Raw genomic sequence first — 23,735 nt, 5'->3', positions numbered from 1 at the left:
CCCGAAACCGAAACCAGAAGTTACGGATACCACAGCGAGTGCTTTGGCTTACAAAATCAATCCTGGAACTTTGATCCCGTACCGTACGCTCAGCCATGCCTGAAGACGCATCCCAGAAAGCGCCTCCTCAGTCGGTCGTGCGCTGGTGTGCCTCACCACAGGGACTTTGCCATTTTCAGCGGCATGGAACACACTGGCGTGGAGGACTGGCCGATGTCATATGAGACGGTAAGTGCCCACAACAAATGGGGCAATCTCACCAAACTGAGCAACGTGCTCTCCTATCTTGCGGTTGTGGCCAGTCTTTGACACAACCATGAGACCGATTTTTTTAATGCGGTCCTTGTCCAACACCTGTGTAGTGGCTGTGTTTGGCCGCCTTGCTGTGCGGAATCTGCATTGAAGGTCGCGTTTGGAAGAATGTGCACAGCAGCCGGCTGAATCATTTATCAGCTGCATTGCAGATGCCCTGGACTTCTGCAAGAGAGTCGCTGCAGCAATGGTGGAGTCCAACAAAACCTGAAGTGTCATGAAAGAAATAGAGGATGATACTTTCAACGCTACTTGCAAAGAATCCTTAGTCCGTGACTAACATCATCACTCTAAGCCAAAGCCACGAGGAGCTCCACAGGCAGCGCTCATTGACACGTTGCCCTTCATTGTGCAATGAACACATTGCTGGTTTGGCTACCACCTCCGATCAATCAGCTCTGCTAGCAGAAATGAAAGCGTTTGTCAGGAAGTTGCACGCCAGCTCTCTTTGATGACCATCGCTCAGCCGCTGCTCATAAAACAGCCTACCTCAAATCTTATGCTTCCGCTCCATCATGCGATCGAGCAAGAAATTGCCGAGATCTTGCCAGACCAGCGTTAACATCTTCCTGCGGCTGCACCACTAAGCTACGCTGTAGTTGTTCCGACGCCCCGACAGGTCGCGGTAAATGCACCACTCGGCTATGCTGAAGTCGTTGCAAGGACCCAACCTCTTTCTCCAGGTATGCCTCTCCATTATACCAGAGTCCTTCCATGTTTTTCTGGTCACGAAACTCCGCCGTCACGCTATGGCAGAGGTTCATATGCTGCCCAAAGGTGCCGCGACGCGGCGCCTCTGTGCCACAGAGGGCATCGTTCGCGTACCGAAACGCGTGCGCAGTGCGAGGCGAGCTGAGTGATCGGGTGCGTTGTGTGCATGTGCTGCGCTATTTTTCGAGTGCAGGGCTGTTTAGTTGAAGTTAGGCTGGATGGGACAACGAAGCCGAACACGTGTTGCAAGTAACAGTAGAATGGCGGTATCTCTAACAAGCCATTAAAATAAAAAATGCTGTATTTGTGATGTGGCTACTTGTGGTCGTTTGAGAGTTGTTTTGCCATGTGTTATGAAATGCTTATGCTTTGCACTTTCTTGTTTATAGTAACAATCGATTATGCATTCTGTATTTATTGCCATTCGTTTGCTGGTGTTTGTTTCCTGCCCTCCAGTGCATATCTCTCACGTTTGATGTTATTTCTTTGTGCTTATTATGTCAGTGTCATGCTTTTAACAAACTTGCATCGTGAATGGTGGACCATTCGTGACCGGACGCCTCTGTGCTGTCTGTATTTCGCTCCGCTTATTTTACATGATAAATAAATGATCGTGTTTGCATGTTGTTTTTGCACCAACACGTTCTATTTCTTAATCGAATTATAATGTTTTTAACATATTGTAAATAGTTGCGAATTAAGAACCAAAATACCTAGTCTCGTCGTTTGTGCGTCGAAACCACGAGCAGCGTGAATAAGTGTTGGGCTTACTGACGTTTCTAAACGACTGCTTGCTAAGGCAATCGCCTAATAACAGTACAGCTAGTTTCAACTGCGCAGGTCCTAACACTTTACGTTCGCCTCAATCCGTTGCTAAAAGCCGCACCGAAGACATTTAGTAGCGAAGTTTGTCTTGCATTAATCCCACCTAAATCTCATTCAGAAATGGCATCGCTTTGCAGAGAAATCTTAAGCGCACGGAGCAGCTCAGTTTCCTTTTCTTTGTCATTAAGTATTCTCCGGTAGCAGCCCTTTGCAATAACAATTTGATTCTTTTGATCTCCTTGTAAGATACTGCCCACAGTGAGAGTCCTCCGCGACAGTTTAACAAAAAGTTAACAGCTGTGCTCGGCGAACAATCTGGCGCTATGCGCAACGGTGAGTTGGCGCTTACTTACTGGTAAGCGGTGGTGACAGCCCATATGTTGGCATCTGGTGATAAGTGGGACCACTGGCGCTTTGTTGCGAATGCGCGGTGTTTAATTTCAGGCAAATATTAAAAAACGGAGCCCATTGAAGTGTTGAGGCGAACGGCGATGATGTAGAGTTCTGGACCGAGACCACGCGGCCGTGTACAGCGGACGCATTTCGACGGGGGCGAAATGCAACAGTTCTTTTTTTCAATTTAGGTGCATTTTAAAGATATTTATTAGCGAAGTTTGTCTTGCATTAATCCTACCTAAATGTCATACTGAAATGGCATCGCTTTGCAGACCTTTAGGTGCATTTAAAGAAATTTAGTAGCGAAGTTTGTCTTGAATTAATCCTACCTAAATCTCATTCAGATATTTATTTACGTTTATTTAAATTTAGGTGCATCTTAAAGGATCCCAGGTGGTCAAAATTAATCCTGAGTCCCCCACTACGACGTGCCTCATGATCATATCGCGGTTCTGACTCTTAAAATCCCAGATTAGTATATTATTTTTTTTTGTCTGAGACCGCCGCAAGCTGTATGCTATGTGCGGCTTTTTTTTTCGTCCCGGGCGCTAAGGCAGTAATTTGAGCACGTTCAATGTTAAAAATAGTTACGTGGAACTAAAGCGACGGTTGAGGAAGTTGAGAAAGCTAGAATACTTAGGCTGCCTCGCACACAACCACAGCGGTAGCGGCGTTCGCATGCCCTCTCATGCGCGGTTGCGCCTCTAGCGGCGGGCGCTGGCTCTATATGAAACTGAGGCGGCAGTTTCGTGACCAGAAAAAAAAAATGGAAGGACTCTGATTATACCAACGCCGTGGCTAGGTCCCAATTGCAGCCTGCCATGCAGTCATAAACAGCTGCCTCGTACTATGCATCCTCTGGCATGGATGGGGCCTGCCCCAGCAAAAACCGGTGGTGTACTCCCGACAACTCACCAATATGCTTTGCGTGCGGCTACGCCAGTCATATTGCACACTTTTTTAACCATGCGCAGCAGTAGGCAGCAGCGTAGCGCCACACCACCAGTGAAAAGCCAGCCAACCATCTATGTTACGACTCCCCGTCGGCTATGTCGCCGACACTGTGCCCAATGCCAACTACCTGCCATTCACTGTCACCAATTCGGCCTCAACCCCTAACTCGGGAGGAGTAAAACTAATTGTCACAGTCGTAGAGGCAAGGGCTGAAGCACCGTTGAAATGGGAAAGTCGTCAATGCAGACCCTCAAACATTTTCGGTTTGTTGACGTTCGCAACTCGCGCATATGCACTTGTGGAAACAGGAGCCACTGTATGTGTTATGAACACTAAGCTTTGTAGCTTACTTCAGAAAGTTACGGTGCCCCTTTCTTGGCTGTCCCTCTGCAAAGTTAGTACTCAGCACATTAACTCCTTCGCGGCTTGCACTGCTTGTTATTGACAACATTCTATACAACATAGAATTCATCCTTCCCCCGTGCTCTCATGACATCCTTGGCTAGGATTTGCTCTCACGCCACAATGCCATTAGCCAACGGCATTGTGCACAGGCCAAAACAGAACTCTCGCCACTGTTAGATTCACTGCTCACTGAGAAATCTTCACTTCCGAGGAAACTACTCGTCCAAGACGCCACCACCTACGTTCCTCCTAATGCATCAATGGTCGTGTCCATGTACTGCAGCAGAATTTCAGATGCTCTTGCACTACCGTCTCCACTTATCCACTTGACAACTCGGAAAGGTCTGCTGCTACGTTTTGCGGCAGTGGCCATCACACAGGGCTACAGTACCATTTTAATTTGCAAACCATTCCCATACCATGTTATGGGGCTCCGCGGGGAATGTCTTATACCAATGTAGAAGTACTCAACGACGTACAAGTTATGGACATGCTCGACGACAATTACTCTGCTAGTTACACTGCGCTCAGTGCAGTTTTACATCTGACATCGCCCAGTGGTATGTTTGATCCTTGTATTGTCGATGGCCTTACACTGGTCCAGCATTTGTAGCTTTTGTGCCTCTTAGAAGAATTTTGTTCTTTCGATGTTGGGCACTGTTCCCTGAGCCGGACGTGAAGTGTTACACACTGTACCGACACTGGCTCAAAAAACTACCACGGCGGCAACGTCTGTATCGTGCATCTCCTGCAGAACGTCGTGTAATCAATGAACAAGCTAGTGACATGCTTTGCCGCGAAGTAATTTGATCTAGGAGTCCATGGCCATCCTCCATCATACATGTTATGAAGATGGTTCCATGCGGTTCTGTGTGGACTACCAGCACCCCAACAAGATCACTTGCAAGGACGTCCACCCTCTCCTGCACATAGATGTGACTGACAGTCTACAAGGTGCAGAATATTCTTTTCATGTCTCGCTTTGCACTCAAGGTGTTGGCAAATACCTATGGCAGGCGCCGATCGGCTGAAGACAGCTTTTGTCACACCCGACGGCTTATATGAATTTAATGCAATGCCTTTTGGACTATGTAATGCGCCCGCCACTTTTGAGTGCACAATGGACACAGTTCTGCACGGCTTGAAGTGGCACACGTGCTTCTGCTAGCTTGATGATAATATTGTGTTCTTCAGATGCTTCATACGCAATTTTGCCAGCATCATATAGCCCCTGACCACGATGTAGGAAGATGGGAGGTCGGCCCAAAGGTGCAGCGGAGCAGCCACGTAGAAAAGTTGTTCCAAGTTCGCCTTCCCTATACCAGTAGGCGTAAATCTGTGGGGTGCCACTTCAGTATGCTCTACCATGAGGCCATGTTTGACATCGAAATGTCTTTGTTCCTGTTTTGGGAAACTATTCGCCAATCCTTGACAATATTCCTTGACCGTGTATATTTATTAGGTGCGAGCAACCATAGAAGCGATGGAGAAAAAAACTGGCTGTGGCTTAGCTAAGGTTAAGCCCAGGATGCGAAGCATACCAGCCTTTATTTTAACGCGACAGCGTTAAGGAGCTCGTGTCGCAGAAAAGCCGGTGTTGTCGGCGTCGGCTCAGGCGTGCGGCGCTTGCTCAGGCGCACATTTCGTTGTCGCGCCGAACGCTGCGTTGCTCGGCGCTCACCGCGTCCGATGCGGGGCGCGTAGTCGCTGCGCCGTAGCAAAGCCACCTAGAAACAGCCTCTGTAGCACGCCGCAACCTTCGCTTCTCATTCCAACGAGCAGCTCTGTCTCCAGGAGGCATCTCACCTCGTGAGTGTCTAGCAGAGGCAAGCGCAGCTGCTTATATACCGCCGCGACGCCGCGAGCGACGGCGCGAGTTGGAGCCCCGTTTCTCCTCTGTCATGACGTCACGGTGTCACGTGGTCAGCCTTGAAGGCGACACCGCCGCGCCTGAGGAGCTGGGTTGAGCTCTCGTAATATGCTTCGCATAAAAGTGTTTCGCCCCTCGATGCACGGGAGGGTACAAGTTGTGTGCCGGAAAACTTTTGTACTCTGTGCAGAAAGAAGAGCGGCTTTGGGTTTGGAGGAATACCATATCATACAGTGCAATCTACTGACCATCTCTGCAAACGATACTGTAAGGTCGCTCTGATTGTTCGGGTTCTTAAGTCTCACGAATCGGCCTCGTGCTTTGTGTATAGAGAGGGGGTTCACTTCCCCCCATGTCAGCGGGGCGACAGTTGCTGTGTTATGTGGGGTCACAGGCAATGCGCAGGGTTAGGTGACGCGTCGCGGCAGGTGCGAGGCGGGCGAGTGCCGATTCCTGGAAGTCGGTATTGTGCGCACGATGTTGGCAGTCCGCCGACGGGTCACACAGACCAGCCTTGAAACGAACCGCTGTACAAAAGGTATTGTGGGTCTGGCGCCCGAGTCCCTGACTAATTGGAGGCGCCGCCGAGGTTAAGAAGGACTTAGCAACTCTGACTCCGTGCCGCATGCAGTGAACATGGACCTAATCCTCTACGCGTCCGGAACGTAATCGCCAGCTTTGTTGTTGGGTGCGACTGCCTGCGTGGTGTCGAAGACCAGCTTACCGTGCACGCTGTAGGAATGCGGTGCACACGTAAAGAGTGCATTCGCACGACGGCGTCTTGGAAACACGCACTCAAAGAACTTTGTCTTGTAGACAATAAGTTTGAAGGACAAGGAGGGTTTTCCGTCTCCCAGACGGCCAAACTTTGAGTACAGCGGCACTTCGTGGTGCCGGTGCCCCTGCTTCCGAGACATTTGCAGCCTAGACGCCGTTGGGATTTGAAACGGTCTAGCGATAACTTGTTCGGGCCTGGCGTGTTTTGCTGAGCCGGTCACTCACTACGGAGAAATGAGAGGGGAACGGAGTTTTGGCGAAGAAGGAAAAGAGCTTTGTTTTCCAATATGTTTATTTTTAAGAGTAAGCCCATCCCTGTGGGTTGTGGCTTAACAAACGGTTGACTCTGATTGGCAACTGAACCTGTGGGACGGGCCAACGGCCCTACCGCCTTTTTTTCTTTGTATATTTGGGCTATAAAAATCGGGACGACATGCTGTCCCTCAGACTTGGCTGAAATCAGGATTGCTGATAGATCAGTGAGCCTCCGTACTATGTACGTTAAAACGAGTCTGGGCTCTAACAGTCATTGAGACAGTAGAAGAGTGAGACTTTGTTTCTCAATTGTTCAAGTTTGTAATGTATTTGTTTTACCTGTCATGTATATAGAAAAGTTTGCCTATAAATGTTTCTTGTACATCTGACCTCATCGTTTCCTGCCTGCGTTTGATCAACAACTGCCGATCATCATCCGAGAAGCTTCAAGTTCCAACGGTGAAGCGAGGACGGAGAACGAACGAAACTTTACTGGCGCAGCACGACAGGATCGGCAAGCCCCACAACGAGCAACGAGCAGCGAGCCAGGCGCAAGGAATCAGAGGGCCACCAGCGAATTCCGCAAGGGGTGCAATTCATCTGGACAAGGACGTCAGGCGGCACCCCCAGCAGCAACGGGTGAGCGGGATTCCTTGCGTTTTGTCTAGGTTGGCATGGCTGTTGTTCAGTGAGGTTAATGGTGTTCACGCGCAGAACAGCAAATGCGAGTGAGGCTAACGTAAACATCGATACGTTATCTGAAGAAAGAGAGGGTCAGAGACGGCAGGAACTACAACGCATCGGAGAGACCGAGTCTGAGACGTCGGATACTAAAATGGATAGTGAGACGCAAGGCGCTGCTCAGGCTCTGAGCACGACAGATCCAGAGGCCATGGCGGTGAGACGCCTGGAGCTGGAGCTGGAAAAGGTGCGCCTGCAGCTAGAGTGCGAGCGCATTGCTCTACGGAGAGTGGAGCTTGAGCAGTCGGGCAGGCCGCCTTCGGTGCCGGAAGGAAGCGATCGGCGCGGTGCCATCACGGATGGAATAGCGCAATGTGCTAAAGTGCTTAAGGCATACCGGTTGCCGTGTGACGCTGACGTTCCGATATGGTTTGAGGAGGTTGAAAAGTTGTTTTCATCTTTTCAAGTACCAGAACACAGCCGTGTACATTTGATCATGCCGGCACTGGCTGAGCGGGTTCGTTATCTGTTGCGTGGCCTCAATGACGAGGAATGTACAGATTATGATACTGTAAAGAAGGCGGTATTAGATGAACTTAAGCTCACGCCAGCTAAATACTTGGAGAGGTTTGAAAAGGCTTCTAAACGAAAGGAGGAAACTTGGGCTCAGTTCGCGTCCCGCGCTAGAACCTATTTGGCCTATTACCTTCAATCTCGAAATGCAATCACCAAAGAAGCTATGACGGAGCTTATGGTTGCTGACCGTATGAAAGCCAGTCTAAGCTCAGAAGCCCTTGAATATGTTCTTTTGCGGGAGGGCGAAGATTGGTTTAAGCCAGTGGAGGTGGCAAAAGTGCTCGAGACTTTCGAGCAAGCTAAAGGGAAAGGACGAGCAACTAAGCCAGCCGCAACAGCCTCATTGCCGCAGCACGCAAAACTAGCTGGCCCGCAGAGGACAAATTTAAGATGCCACGTGTGTCATATACAGGGTCACCTAGCCAGAGACTGCCCTAAAGCTTCAGATAAAGAACCGCAAGGGAAGCCACCGACTGTGCAAAAACAAAGGGTACAGAAGGTTGCTGTTGTAAGTGAAGAACCTCCACCAGAGCAAGAAAGGGTGCTAAGCGCTAGAGTACATGTCGTAGCTCAAAATGCTAGCTCGGGGAGGTCAAAGCTGGATCTTATCCCTATCATGTGCGGGGATATAGCAACGGAAGCTGTGTTAGACACAGGTAGTGAGATAACGGTCGTCCGTAAAAGTAAGTTGCCCATCGATTTACAGGAGCCATCACGAACAGTAAGACTTGAGTCGGCATTCGGAAACACCATTCGAGCTAAGCTAGCTACGCTGCCCGTAGGCATGCATCGCCCGGGGGCTGTGATACAACCGCAGAGGATCGATCTGGTGTGCGCTGTTACCGACGAACTTGCAAACGGGGTTGACTGCCTGCTGTCAAAGGAAGATTGGGAACTACTACGGGCGCAGGAAAAAGAGGAGTTTGGAGAGGAAAATATTCCGCGGGTAGGGGTCCGATCAGTCGAAATGGTCGATAACACTGAGCCGGACTGCGGTCTAAGTTTCGAAGAAACGACAGAGCAAATGCCTAAGTGGCAAGAGAATAGTTTCATACAAGATGTCACTGGGGTGCCCAGTCAGCGGGAGCTAGAAATAGCCGAGAGTGTAGCTGAGTTGACAGGCACCGAGTGCCAGAGCAAACATGCTCTAGTTTACAATAGGAGGGCACGGACTAAAGAATTTAATGTCGGGGACCAAGTACTCCTCTTTGACACAGGTTGGGCAACCAAGATAGCTGCCATAGAAGGTCTTGTGCCACCTCACACAAAGAAAGAGTTGCGAAGTCTGTTGGGGCTTTGTGGGCATTATCGGGACTATGTCTCAAACTACGCCGACGTGGCGAGCCCGCTTACAGCTTTGACAAGGCGAGGGGTTCCTAATTCAATTCCATGGTCGGAAGAAGCGCAGTGCGCGTTCGAAAGTCTGAAATTAGCTCTCTGTCAGGCTGTCGCCATGAACACGCCTGAGCCTCATCAGCCGTACTGGCTATTCACTGATGCGTCAGCGACGGCGGCCGGTGCCTGTTTAGCTCAAATGTCAGCGGACGGAGAAGAAAAGCCGATCGCTTTTGCTAGCCACCGCTTTAACCCGACACAGACGCGCTGGTCGACTATAGAGAGAGAAGCCTTTGCCATTATTTGGGCACTCAAGAAATTTGACTACTGGCTTTTCGGAGCAGTGGTGAATGTTGTCTCTGATCATAACCCATTGTCATATTTGACGACCAGCACCCCGCAAGGGGCCAAGTTAGCAAGATGGGCGCTTTCACTACAGCGCTACAATCGTAACGGTGCGTCACCGGAAAGGAACATGTAACGCCAATGCCGATGCATTGTCAAGGCTTTCGAATCGTTCATGGGAGCCAATCGAGTAAAGAGCGGAAAAGAAAGGATAGACAGAAACAGCCATGCCAGCTGGGACAGGCGTGAATGTTCCCGTTCACCTGAAGGATGTGTGCGTGGGACAGTTCAGCCTTGGTGGAACTTTCTGTGGCTGTTGTCGTCTATGTGTGTGAGGGTTATAAGACTATGGACATACTATGTATATAACCTGCATATGTTACTTTGCTACTGTTGTCCCGTGCAGTGCGTTGGAGTGTTCCTGTACATACATGAGTGTTTCTTTTGCATGCTCACTGTCATGAATGTGTTGAGCTTTCGCCCTTTTCTTTTGTCGCTGTGAGAAAATTGTTTTTTCTCCGTGGTCCTTTCAGTTAATTTTCCTGTTCCTTACGGACTCCGCAGCACCCGTGTTGGGCAGCGTATGTCAATTTTCTTTGACGACGGAACCTTCAGAGCCTAAATCTTATGATACAGCGCCCTTTGGCTTTTGTAGTATAGCTGGGAACATTGTAAGCCCAGTATACTCTTTAGGAGGGACGTGTAAGGTCGCTCTGATTGTTCGGGTTCTTAAGTCTCACGAATCGGCCTCGTGCTTTGTGTATAGAGAGGGGGTTCACTTCCCCCCATGTCAGCGGGGCGACAGTTGCTGTGTTATGTGGGGTCACAGGCAATGCGCAGGGTTAGGTGACGCGTCGCGGCAGGTGCGAGGCGGGCGAGTGCCGATTCCTGGAAGTCGGTATTGTGCGCACGATGTTGGCAGTCCGCCGACGGGTCACACAGACCAGCCTTGAAACGAACCGCTGTACAAAAGGTATTGTGGGTCTGGCGCCCGAGTCCCTGACTAATTGGAGGCGCCGCCGAGGTTAAGAAGGACTTAGCAACTCTGACTCCGTGCCGCATGCAGTGAACATGGACCTAATCCTCTACGCGTCCGGAACGTAATCGCCAGCTTTGTTGTTGGGTGCGACTGCCTGCGTGGTGTCGAAGACCAGCTTACCGTGCACGCTGTAGGAATGCGGTGCACACGTAAAGAGTGCATTCGCACGACGGCGTCTTGGAAACACGCACTCAAAGAACTTTGTCTTGTAGACAATAAGTTTGAAGGACAAGGAGGGTTTTCCGTCTCCCAGACGGCCAAACTTTGAGTACAGCGGCACTTCGTGGTGCCGGTGCCCCTGCTTCCGAGACATTTGCAGCCTAGACGCCGTTGGGATTTGAAACGGTCTAGCGATAACTTGTTCGGGCCTGGCGTGTTTTGCTGAGCCGGTCACTCACTACGGAGAAATGAGAGGGGAACGGAGTTTTGGCGAAGAAGGAAAAGAGCTTTGTTTTCCAATATGTTTATTTTTAAGAGTAAGCCCATCCCTGTGGGTTGTGGCTTAACAAACGGTTGACTCTGATTGGCAACTGAACCTGTGGGACGGGCCAACGGCCCTACCGCCTTTTTTTCTTTGTATATTTGGGCTATAAAAATCGGGACGACATGCTGTCCCTCAGACTTGGCTGAAATCAGGATTGCTGATAGATCAGTGAGCCTCCGTACTATGTACGTTAAAACGAGTCTGGGCTCTAACAGTCATTGAGACAGTAGAAGAGTGAGACTTTGTTTCTCAATTGTTCAAGTTTGTAATGTATTTGTTTTACCTGTCATGTATATAGAAAAGTTTGCCTATAAATGTTTCTTGTACATCTGACCTCATCGTTTCCTGCCTGCGTTTGATCAACAACTGCCGATCATCATCCGAGAAGCTTCAAGTTCCAACGGTGAAGCGAGGACGGAGAACGAACGAAACTTTACTGATACTTCGAGGCACATTTGGTGAACAAAACCTGGGAAGCTGTCTATAGTGGTAATGTCTTCCTTTGCACAACCCGGAAAGCGCCCCTCTCCAGATATACAGTGTCCACAATATTTCCAGACTGCCCAATTGAGCTATCAGTCGAAAGAGAAAAAAAAACGGTGAAAGAGGCCAGCTGAGAAGCATGACAACACCGCACCTTTCAAGAAGCACCGTAAGCAAATCAAGGAACCCACTGACTCGGTTTTGCAAATCGATGTTGCGGATGAGATCAAGGGTGGCACAAGTACTTCGGACATGCTGTGGCATGATTCTGCCTTGGTACCCTTGGCAGAAGTGTGAACTTTTGATTAACTGTTTGAGCGCCTAGCCCGTGTTCTGCTTCTATCCACAACTTGGCGCTTTCACAAACTACACGTTGACGAGCTTCGTAATGTTGTGTTCTCTGAATTGCGCCAACTTCAAGAATCGCAGTGCACCGCTGACACAAGCCACATAGTGACATGGAAACTTGCTGAAATTGAGCGACGCAAAAGTGAAGGTCGTCCTGATGGGAAGCCAGGCTCCTTGGAACTGCTGGGAGTCAGCCAATAGGTATCAACCACCGAAGACATCACAAGCCTACTTGGAAACTTAGAGAGGCTCCACCTTTGCAGTGGTGAACCAACGACTTAGCAGCAACGGGCTCCTTACTTCGTGATCGTCCGAGAGAGACAAGGCCTTCACAAGGCTTTGTCTTTTGCCAACATCTTTTTTTCGCCGTGACGACTTATCAGCCCCTGCAGAGGTCGATACAGACGCCAGTGGTGCTGGCCTTGGCAATGTTCTTGCCCAGCGCAAACAAGGGTTTCCTGAATATGTTGTGGCTTATGTAAGTCATACGCTTACGAAAGCTGAGACAAATTACCCTGTGAGAGAAAAATAATGCCTGGCCATCATCTAAGCTCTAAGTTCCGGCCTTATTTGTATGGCCGTCCATTTGATGTAGTTACAGACCACCTTGCACTACGCTGGCTGTTGTTCTTGAAAAATACCTCGGGCCATTTTGCCCAATGGGCACTTTGCCTGCAGGACTAGAATACCTGCATGCTGTACCACAACAGACGCCCCTGCACATTAAGGAAGAGCTCTGCACTACTGACAATTTTATTTGCCTGAGTGGCATGGGTGGTTGTACTACTCAGTGGAGCAGCCACTTCGGCCATATCTGTACTTCAAGCAACCGAAGAGTGCTATCAGGACCCCATAGATATTCTCATGAAATGTTTTGGAGACGTAAGTGTACTTGTTCAAGAGCACATTAGAAGCCTTTGAGATCCGAGGCCAGTCTCGTCATCTTTGGATGTCAGGGAACTTCGAGATCTCTATGACCAAGTCTCAGTCAAAGCTCTTGGCATAAGCCTACACCCACTTATTGTTCCATGTTACGGGACTCTCTTGTAAGTCTTGCTGTCAGATTTGGCGCTTAAATTTCACGAGCTTGGCAAGCCAACGACAGCATCCACAGTAGTATCAACGGTTCAAGCAGAGGCTGACTCAGTGCTTCGGATGACGAAAGCAGAGAAAGTTACAAAGTCTTCTGGAGTACTTCGATTAACTTCAGTGCCGAGAAACAGTGCCAGCGCTTCTGAAAACGCCAAAAGTTGTCCAGAAAAATAGACATCGCGATCTGTGCAGCATCGCATGATAGACAGTGAACTGACACTACAACAGTTCGAGAAAGCAATAACTAACAAGAACGGTTGCTATCACGTTCTGCTTCCTTGGAAGAAAACGGAGGACTTGGCAGACAATTTATCTGTGGCCACTAAATGCTTTGGCATTGTGATTCACAAGCTCAACAAAGACCACTCACATTTAGAAAGGTACGACGACACCAAGACTGCAACTTCAGATCACGGCGTCTTGCCAGGAAACACGCCCTGCAGTGCTGTTGAAGTACTGCAAGTATATGTCCCTGACATATCGTGCCATGTGACTGAAGTTGTGTGCCCTGGTGCGGGCCACCTGCATGGGTGGTTGTACAAGTAATTGCCGCCACTGGCCGCTCTTTGGTTGACCCAATGAGCTTACTGAATCCGCATAAACGGGCCAACAATAAAAGTCATCAATCCCTGTGCGCGCATCTATCAAGAAGTTGTGAAGCACGCACAGTGCCTTCACCACCTGCTCAGCATTTTCTGGGCTTTCTCCCATTGGTCTTCCGAGGATCCTCCACCGGGTCACCAGGATTCCAAAAGCATTCTCGACAGACCTTCTGCATGATGCACAAAAAGAAGGTTCGCGGTAAATAATGAGCCTTCAGTTCTTACAAAGCAGTGTGGTAAGCATTTCAACTTGCCTTGCTCTGCTGAGGTGGCAATTGAATACCCTTTTGCTGGCCTCCAATCCTCGACCTGGGTATGGCCTCAAAAAATCAGTTCTCAGCTGGAAGGCCTCATCCCCGATAAAGCCACAAGGAGCTGGCAGGGCCGTGTTCGGTAGTGGAAGGTCCCGGGGAAGCTGCAGCTTGCCTTTGTCCAGTAACTGCCCGAATATGGACTGCTCGAGCAATCCCCAGTCGCTCTGCTTGCCGTTTGCACCCACGTCAACAACAACGAACTTGTAGTTGCTGTCAACCACAGCAAGAAGCACAATGGAATAAGTGCCCTGCAATAAACAAGTAATCACAAGAGTGTACAAGAATGTTGTGGAGAGCATGTACAAGATTATATTGACAAAACAAGTAGCAGCATAACACACCAACAATTAAGTGTACAACCAGCTCATGCAGTCAGAAAGTGCTCCCTGTATTGTCACCATCCAAGCACTGAGCTAAGCACCAATGCCTCCTTTACTAGATGCCTGTCGCGTCGCTAGTCTTCCCATTGGAGCAGAGGTTCCCGTAGTTCAGGGTAGTCGCAGAGAGACGGCGCTCGCAGCCTGCCCACTTTCTGTTGCGGAGGAAGTGACGACTACTAGGCTGGCATGCGCTCCACCAATGGCTTCACGAGAGACCATGAGTACAGCCTCTGGGATCGCAAAAGACGCCGTTAAAATCTCAGAGGCAGGGCTGTGTGATTTATGTTTGCAGCGGCCACCAAAGGTAGCGCTCGCAGCCGACCCGGGTGGGGAAGAGTAAAGAGGAGAGGGGCAGGAACCAGCTTCTCGGCTCACGCGGCAGGCATATATAGTAAAGGAGGCATTGTAAGCACCTACACAATACAAATCAGAGCTACTGTTGGCAGAAGCCCAGACAGTACAAGAAAATGAAAAGAGGAATGAAGCATGCCTAGTCAAATAGCTGTGTATTATCTGTAACTGTTCTTTTGGGTAGTGAGGAGCTACGGGTCTCTGGTATGGGGAACCAGCGCTGGAAAGGCGGCGCGTCGATAAGAGTGCGTTGCACGCCGCCCTGGCGACGAAACGCGGCATATTCAAGCCACACAACCAGACGACACACACACATACGCAGCCGTATTATAGTTCGTATGCTTCCGTTTTTGCGCCGCTTCAAGTGGACAGTTTTTGTAAAGAAGCTAGCGCCATCAAGTGAAGAAATCACGAAAGAAGCTTTTTAAGCTTTATACATTTTTCACAGTGCGTCGCGGCGAGCACGTGTGTTTCTTTAACGGTTGCGTCGTGTATCGATGCCATGCTTGCGTGACTGTCTGCCTAGCAAATCTAGCAGTCATGGCTCCGGTCGTGCTGCGCTATGGTTTCGTAAGTATTAGTTGGCCGGAAGATATTCCATATTTATCTGGCTAGACATAAAAATTTCTGATGTTACTTCGCCACAGCAGTCAATGGAGAAGAAAGCTTTATCGCATCAGCTGACTCGCGCAAGCAAATGTTTGAGTGCTCCGCTGCTTGATTCTTAACAATCCTAGCTACATTTAGCACTGATTACATAAATTTGCCGGATGCATCTCAGCGCCGAGTCCTCATCCGCATGCGCATTTTTACAAACACGTAGGTGGCTTAGTCACGCGTGCGCCGGCACTATGCGCATACAACTCGTATTACAAGGCAGCTTCGCTCCCAAATAATTCTTTGCAATGAATGGATACTTTTTACCTTTCGTGTCGTTCACTTGGTGCGGTGGCGTTGGAAGGGGCTTGGCGGGGGCATTGCGAAGGAAAAATGGTACATATGCCGGATTGTGAATGCTATTGCTTATTTTGTTTCTGACGAAATACCGACTGCAGATTCTGCTGTTTGGTACTGTCTGCCATGGCTGACCGTCTTCACTATCGAATAAACCAAGGATACACGCGAAATTTGATTTAGAAACCAGCCCGACACAGCTTGACAGGGCGACAAGACGGAAGCTTACTCCGCTCGCCTGACTGCTTGGATCCAACGCCGTCTCCGTTCTTGTTCGTAGGGTTTAGATGGAAAGACGCAGAAGGATACACCCTCCCTCATCCCGACTTAGTTGTGGCACTTGTATACGTAACAGTATCGTCGGCGCGCCCTTTTGTTTTCCTTCTACTTTAAGGGCACGCAACGCAATTTTCGTCCGCGGGGGAGGCTGCATTGTGCACGTTCTGACCGCCAGGGCGGCGCTGCAGGCGCCGTGAAAACTCCAGCGCTGGTTCCCCATTGTGCGTGTGGAATGTGCTAAAGGATGGAGAAACTTCCACAAGAAAAAAAAATGAGCACGGAGATTATTGGAAGTACTAGAACTCATTTCTTCTTTCCGATTTTTACATTTACACCTTATCTAAGCTTTATTTAAAGCATTCCTTGCACATTGCAAGCTGGTTCCTTCCCTGTTGTGTTCCTGGTGTTGTTATTCAAGGCAGAAAATAAGCAGTTGAAGACTAGTTAATCCCACAAGTTTCTTTTTTTCGTTGCAAACCAACTGGCCTGACCCATTGCTTCAGGTTACCTGTTGTATATTGCAAAACTATACTCACCTTGTAGTTGAAGTACATGCTTCCTGATTTGGCAGGGCACTTGATGTGCACATGCTTGCCGTCAACAGCTCCAAGGCAGTTTGGAAACTGCCAGGTATGCCCAAAGCCCTCCGCAATCTTCAGCCAGGAGGCAGTCTCGGGTTTCTGTATGCGGCAAAAAAAAAGGAACATGAAGCAGTTTTTACAGCGAATGGTAGTACTTTGTCAGTGTACTGCAAGCTGAGAAATGCGATTTTCAGATTCACCAGGTGTGTCAGGTGACTGATAACACAATACGGAATGCTCTTATGGGCATGTTGCACAAGATAACAATGCAATACCTTAAAGCCACAGCTGCTGGTGAGTGTATTATGTGGCCCAATTTACAGCACTCTTAAGAATCAGCATCACGATTGCTTCACTTAAAGCAGTAATTGCAGTGAATAAAGCTATGTTTTCAGTGTTCTAATACTTGTGTCACAGGGGCACCCACGAACTCCCTTAATGTAATAGAGCGTGAAACTTCCCAAGAAAGTTGTGGCCCAAGTCTATAATGAGTTAACCCTTTTTTTACCATGCTTACAGAAATTGATCGATCTTATCGGCAGTTTCCTACGCATTGTTAAACATTTCCACTGAAATTCTACTAGTGACATGATGCACGATCTGAAATGACGACCTCACTTTTACTATTCTTCACATTTGACAATCTTTTTGGCAGGTTAGGGAGTGTAGAAAAAAAAAGTAATTCGGTTGTGCCTCGAACACTGCTTTTTGCAGTGCCTGGGGATAACCAGCTCCCGGCAGACGTTGCAGTGATCGAAAGCCTGTCATAATAGTGTGTGTGAGCAAGTCTTACCTAATGAGCTTTGAAAACAATTTAACAATTCCTCTCTTGAATAGCTTTGAATGGTTAGACTGAAAAGGCAGCAACACATTTGGGAAACATGGGGGACGTAATCAGAAAAACATCAGCGTACCTAAATATCGTAAGGATGTGCTCGCGTAATTTTTGTTTAAGCTTGCTGTCAAAGTTTGCTAGAAAGATATTGCGAAGCAGTGGTGCTATACATGACCCGATGCAAACTCCCTTTTTGTGTACATAAAACTTATCAATAAGTGTTGAAGACAAATACTTGCCTAGCGACTTTAAAAGGCTTCTACACTTCCACTACAGGTCGCCTGGAAGGGCAGTTCACCAGATTTCGCAACAAGTCTCTAACTGCGACATTTTCATAGTGAGAATTGAGTAGAACCGTCCTTTATGTCAATGGAAAAGGCTACCATGGCTTCTGACAATTCTTGTCATAGTTCGCCTACCAGAGTCATGAAACTGCTGATGTTGAAAGGGGGACCCGGAAAAATTGTTCACCTTGCACTGTAGGTGTCTTTCAACAGTTCTTTGCCACGTCCCCTCTTCAACCTTTTCAATGATATCTAATGTTCCGAACGTACAGTCCGGTTTGTGTTTCCAGAAATAAATGCCTAAAGTTTGTCTCCATCGCATTTCTTTACTGCCTTCCTCAGCTTGTCTAGGTTTGTTACGACGATAAGGTCGAATTGCCTTTTTTGTAAGTACAACTTGGGCTTGAACATTGTAAGTGATTGCCTGCAACAGATTTAGCAGAGAATACCAACCGGCATGTAGAGCGGCTGTAGTCTGCTCCATAGTGCCCGGCATGTGACTCGGACAGCCATGCGTGCCGTTGATATCCCCACTCTGAACGAAAGGGCGATATCTTGCATGACATCACCAGACGATAGGTACCTCCAACAGGGGTGAGAATGGCAAGTTTAAAAGCTTGTAGCAGGCAATTTCAAAATTGATATTGCTTAAGAACAAAATTTAAAAGAAGCCTCTTAAATTCGTTTCTGACAATTCTCAGGCTGTGGTGTCTTGGCTCCTTTTCAATATCACGGTCTCTTAGAAAACAGCTTGACACATGCACATATTGCCGTCTTGTGCTAATTGCAGTTTCTGTTGGTAGAGGCCGCTCGTGCTCTCAGTCATACATACAGTGGCCAGTCTGGCCCATGGACGCTTTGTCACATGTAAAGTGTATTTTATAAAGTATACCAACAGTACATTTTACAAACTTGGAATGTTTCTTTCCGCAAACAGGTTTCTTAATTCTTTGTGATACATGGCTGCACAACCTTGATACGTAAAGTTTAGAATCAGCTCTAATGACACCATGCGCACATTGTGCAAATGATAGCTCTAATTGTGTCAGTTTGCTTCTTCGGTCAGAGTCAGTCGCCATTTGTCCCCGTTAGTCTGTGCTGCTCATAGCGCAATAACAATGAATGTGCACCAACCAGCCCGATTCATCTCTCTGTTGCTACATACAATTGTGTCACACAACCAATGGGATGACATGGATGTGTGCCTATTGTTTTTGCATCTGTCACGCTCCGCACAACACGATTCTTTTGAATAATTCGTATTATTTCATCTCTTAATCTGCCCATCATAATGGTTCCTCTGTGCCTGCTCCTTAAGTTTCTTTTATGAGCAAGGGTCTGACATAAGTTAGTTGAGGGTAGTGCCTTGTCCTGTATCCTCTATTGTTATCCTGCTTGTACTAAAATTTAATACTCATAACCACCGTCTAGCCTGTCAACGCATTACTTTTTTTTCTTCCTTCTAGTACTTGCAAATAGACGTTCCGATAATTTAACTGAATGAAAATCGCAGTGTCAAAGTGACATAAAGCTTTTATTACAAATGCAACACCTAACACAAATGCGGTATACATTACGTTAGTGTCATGGCCAGTCGTTCAGCAGGGAGTATTGGCTCTCTGACGACGTGCTTTCTCTGGAGGTCTTCCTTCAAGAGGCTCAGCACAAAATCGAACTGATGCGGCGTCATACGGTAATACTTCTTGAAGTATTCAATGTCGCCATTGCGCATCCTTTGCATCTGAGGAAGAGATGCGCATTCGGTGTCTCTTTAGTGATTACAGCAAGTTGTGTTTACGAAACAGTGCTTCAAGATATATCTTTAGCTCAGGAGCTACTGTTGTTACATGAAAATGGAGAAAACGTTTTTCTAGACATAGAGCTAGTGCACAGGACTTTATGAGGTCTGTTGTAAAATGAGAAATTCACTAATTTACTAAGTTTTCTTACTTCGGTCATCAATCTCTTTACAAATAGTCTTGAAAATTCCTAAATTCGACAGAAAGACTAGTCCCAAGTTTTAATCTATAATTTAGCAGAATACAAAGCTATGACAATGTATTAAATGCACGTGAACATCTCAAATGTACAAAAGGAACGTATTATATACGCACCACCATCAAACAATACTACTAATTAGTAGGACTTTTGCGAAACACCCGTAAGCATCGTAAGAATTTTTCGTAAGCTGTACTGTTACACGTTAGAGCGTTCTGACATCTGTTTTCGCTGTAGCGTTGCGATTTGTAAACATCCTGTCTAAGTTTGTTATTCTTGTCAATTTTTCCAAGTATGATGTCCTACATCAAAATTGTGCTTGCTCTGTCGTCTAGAATTTCAGGTTGCCTTTCAAACGCAACTTTAGTCGAATCGGTCTAGCGGTTGTTTCCCGGGAGCACTTCTGCATTTTACAAGTATCTTGCTAGGGAAATCCTAATTGGTCCAGTGCTGAAGCTTCCTTAATGTCAAGGTCAGATCCTCAACAATAAAGTAACATTTCCCAGGCATGCAGCAGTGATGGCATTTAGCTATTCAGTCACCATCGCGTTGTAAAACTTATTCATTAAATGTGAAAAATAGTTTTCTTTCAGAACGCTACTCACCGTCGTAAAATATTCGCTTTCCGTGTGCCGGTCTCTCCATGACGGCCGCACCCACCACTTTCGTTTTTCTTTCCTCTTCTTCTGAATCAGAAGAACCTTCTTTTTAAGAAGCAGTCTTCTGCGGCGGTCGAGGTGTATCATTGCGAGAATAGCACGCCCAAGAAACCAACTCACCAACGCTTCTCGCCGAGCATCGACCCGCGCGTACTGCGAATAGACCGCAGTTGCCAGCAATTCTATGTGAATCCGTCCAACTTTAGGGCATAGTTATGTCGCACTCACAAACTATTATTTACTCTGGCGAACCATGACATATGCTATAATTCACAAGAAGAAACCATAATTGTTGTGTTCAACATAAAAATACACGAGTTTATTAGTCTTGTTTCTTACGTCAACAAGGCGAACACCGAAATTTGTCTGGCAACAGTGAAAGAGTAAAAATGTGGGCGGAGTTCAGCGACTAACGCACGGCCACGGAGGAAGGAAACTAAGGAGAGGCCCTGACGTCACCCTTTGTGAAGCAAAAGTGAAGCCGGAAGTTGGCGTTGCTCATGGCGATGCTCCACCTTTTGTGCCACCCTCCTCTCTTGTTTACATCTTTCGCGAAACCACGGCGCGCTGTGCGTGGAGCGCGCGCGCTCGCGCAACATCCGGCAGAGCACGGTGCAGGTAACACAGCGCGACAAGACACGGTGACTAACGCATACCCGCCCACAGAGCGCCTTTGCCACGGCACGAAACCTACCAGAGCAACACGTGTGAGCGCTCAAAGTCAGAACAACGCCGCCATTGTGGCCCAAAAAGCGTGGCCATACAGCAAAAAAAAGCAGCAAAAAAAAATAAGAACCTACTACGTCATTTCCGCCACACTTTTCTCCTAGCGCGCGGAGGGGGTAGGGCCTTTCCTTAGTTTCCTTCCTCCGTGCGCACGGCAAAGCTATTCGTACCATGTGTCTCGAATCGCCGCATTCGGCAAGACGCACACGACGCGCCGTACGACCGATCGTACGGAAAATCGCACCATGTGTCTCCCGCATAACGCGATGAGCGCAGAAGTGTTGAGCGGTCGACTGCTTCCATTGGTCTCCTGGTCCTTTCGGTGCGCTTTTTAAACTATGCGGCTCTGTTTTTGAACACCCTGCGTAATTTGTCCCCTAGACATATTAGCATGGCGTTTACTTTTCAGAAATAGCAGCAACGTACTGTACCGTACCTTGAGCTTAATGTTATCCTGTTTCCCCGCAGCCGCGGTAGGGTTTCCTTGCCTTCTCACGTTAGCACCCCAGCTCTTATAGACCGTTTTTTCGTAGGCGCCGCCATATTGTAAACGCAGTGGCGCCGCATATGAGCAGCGCCATACTGGCTTGGGTGAAAGCGGTCTTTTGCATGGCAGGTATACGCTCTCCGGTAGGTTCTGACGTTTGTTTTCGCGGTCGTGCGGTCTGTTTAGTACGACGTGCGTCGTCTACGTGGTAAACGTTTCTGTGAGACGTGCTGAAGGGGTTTAAGGCGTCATGGCCGGAATTTCTGTTGGCGTTGAGTTGGACGGAACACGCAGCGCGATGTGTGTGTGCATATTTGAGCCTACAATCAGCCTCGGAGACTGATTGTGTATTTCTGAATGTTCAAATCACTAATGTGACCTTATTGCAGTATTATCTTATATTTCTAAGCTGCGGTTTAGGAGCCATGAAACATACGCGACGATCGTAACAGCGTGGGTACCGTTCTACAACCGTGGGTACCGTGGGTAGAAGCGTTCAAACTGTTCGCTGCAGGTTACATTGCGTGACTACTTGGTTCGATGGATGAGGTTTCCGCCCCTCCATAAAATATTTTTGGCAAGTAATGGCAGCATACCTTACAGTCTGAATTAAGCTTGTTCAGCAAAGGGACTGTTTACGAACTGCGCGAGCGTCCTAAGCAGTGGTAGGTGATGCATGGATTACAGATATCTTTGATCTATATACCGCATGGTCCAAGCATAGGGCTTCAGAGGTTATATCATTATAAATGTTGTGCGGCGTGACTATGCGAGGTCGCATTGCGGCGTTAGCCCGTTTTCTCTTGCTTTTTCGAAAAAGAGGCTGATAACCGATTTTTTTTTCGGTTGTGTTCGTTCCGTTCTCGACGACGCACTCACACGTATTACTCAAATTTTGTCCTAAAAGTAGGCATCGCATTCTTTTTATGCGATCCCACTCATATATTATGGCTGTATACAAGCCAAAAAGGCAATGCCGAAGCGCGCAGCTCACATATGTATCGTTCACGAACCGCAGCATGGTCTCTGTGTTGAACAACACCATCGGCCTCATGCAGGAAGGCTAGCGTAGACATATGGTAATTTGAAGCCTACTAGACTTGAAATGCGCGAGAACGATTCCGGTGCATCACAAATATTTGACAGCGCCTGCCGCTTAGATGTTTCGTGGTTGCCTTAGGTTGGCCGTGCACGAGCATGCGCTCTTATGCTTTATGTTTTACTCCCTACGCCAAGCGATCAGATAGTGAGCAGATTTACCATTTCATGCTGCTAATACAGAGACACCGGTTTTCTTTGTTGAATTAAAACCGATATAAGCAAAATAGTTCACTACACATAAACACACCGCGACTGATAATGTGCGTACGCAGCGGCTGATAAGGCGCATCACATTTTTGCTCCCCCAAGAGATATTTCGGCGTACTGTAGTTACCGATGCACCGAAAGGCTTCCCCGACGACCTTATATGAACGGACATGGCGTAAATTTCACAATGTACCATCTAAAACATTTCGAAATCGTTCCGCAGCGCGCGATAACAGTACCAGGCCCCGCACACTCTCAAGTTCAACAAATGGCCACAGAGGGCGAAAAATCAATCGAGGCGTGTTTCAGCGTAAGCGCGCAAGTGGAGATACTGTAATTTTGTCGAATACCTTAATTTGTGCTTTTTCTGCTAGGGGCGCTGAACATGCTGAATTTTTTACTTTACACAAACCATTGACATAAACAATCGAGGTGTCTAAGGATGTTTTGTTACCTCAGGCAAATAGGCAGTTGATTTTTTTTTAAATTTGATTGTTGAAGCTGCTTTTTAGTCATAGCGTCAAGGTTTCTGTACTTGATTAACCACCGACAGCCTATTGGCATCGATGTGTTTCCTGGCCGTTGGCGTTCGAATACTACGGCGGTAAAACATTTTCGAAAGCATGCTGGTTTCGTCTGCGAGTCATTACATAGACTTGCTGTAAAGAGGTCTACTCTTGGAAAAAAATAGTGCCTCATTTTGTTTAGGCGTTGATTATCATAATGAATGCGGCGGAGGTTGAGGGAGTACGCTTGAAGGTACGTGTTTATGCCGTTGATCTCCATAACACCGTAAATACGCAAAGCGATGTTACAGAACACCCGATCATTGTGTTTTCTCCGTCATCGCTTGTTTGCTGTACGCCTATTAATTCTTCATTTCTTCAAGTGTTGTATCCTCCTTTTGTCCTTGTTCTCTTGTGCTTCACTTACAGTATGTCGTTCCGTCAGCTGTAATGCGCATTTGCAAAACCAATACGTTTGATAAGACGCAGTGGTTGTCATAATTTCACTACACATGTATTAAGCTGGCACATATATGGTTCAGATACAGATGCCTGCATGCGGACTTGCACGACGTTGATGCGG

General features: G+C 47.7%; 1 protein-coding gene across 1 annotated transcript; it reads right to left on the bottom strand.

Moving 5' to 3' along the window:
* Positions 1 to 216: 216 nt before the first annotated feature.
* LOC139047065 (uncharacterized) lies at positions 217 to 20,118 on the bottom strand. Its single transcript, XM_070521016.1, has 7 exons — positions 20,072 to 20,118; positions 19,041 to 19,209; positions 17,922 to 18,051; positions 16,305 to 16,448; positions 13,745 to 14,052; positions 13,556 to 13,660; positions 217 to 394 (listed from the first exon to the last, which is right to left on the bottom strand). Coding segments are annotated over exons 2-7 (867 nt in total). The 5' UTR covers positions 19,043 to 19,209; positions 20,072 to 20,118.
* Positions 20,119 to 23,735: the final 3,617 nt, after the last annotated feature.

The sequence above is a fragment of the Dermacentor albipictus genome, chromosome 6, assembly GCF_038994185.2.
Source record: "Dermacentor albipictus isolate Rhodes 1998 colony chromosome 6, USDA_Dalb.pri_finalv2, whole genome shotgun sequence".
NCBI lineage: Eukaryota > Metazoa > Arthropoda > Arachnida > Ixodida > Ixodidae > Dermacentor > Dermacentor albipictus.
This window is presented reverse-complemented; position numbering and strand designations above follow the sequence as displayed.

Bases quoted from the DNA above. Each gene is read 5' to 3' on its own strand.
- LOC139047065 (XM_070521016.1), bottom strand. The intron at 14,053-16,304 runs GTGAGTATAGTT...TGTTTATTGCAG, and splicing joins GCATGTACTTCAACTACAAG to GGCACTTATTCCATTGTGCT. The intron at 395-13,555 runs GTGCGTGCTTCA...CCTTCAATGCAG, and splicing joins GAGCAGGTGGTGAAGGCACT to ATTCCGCACAGCAAGGCGGC.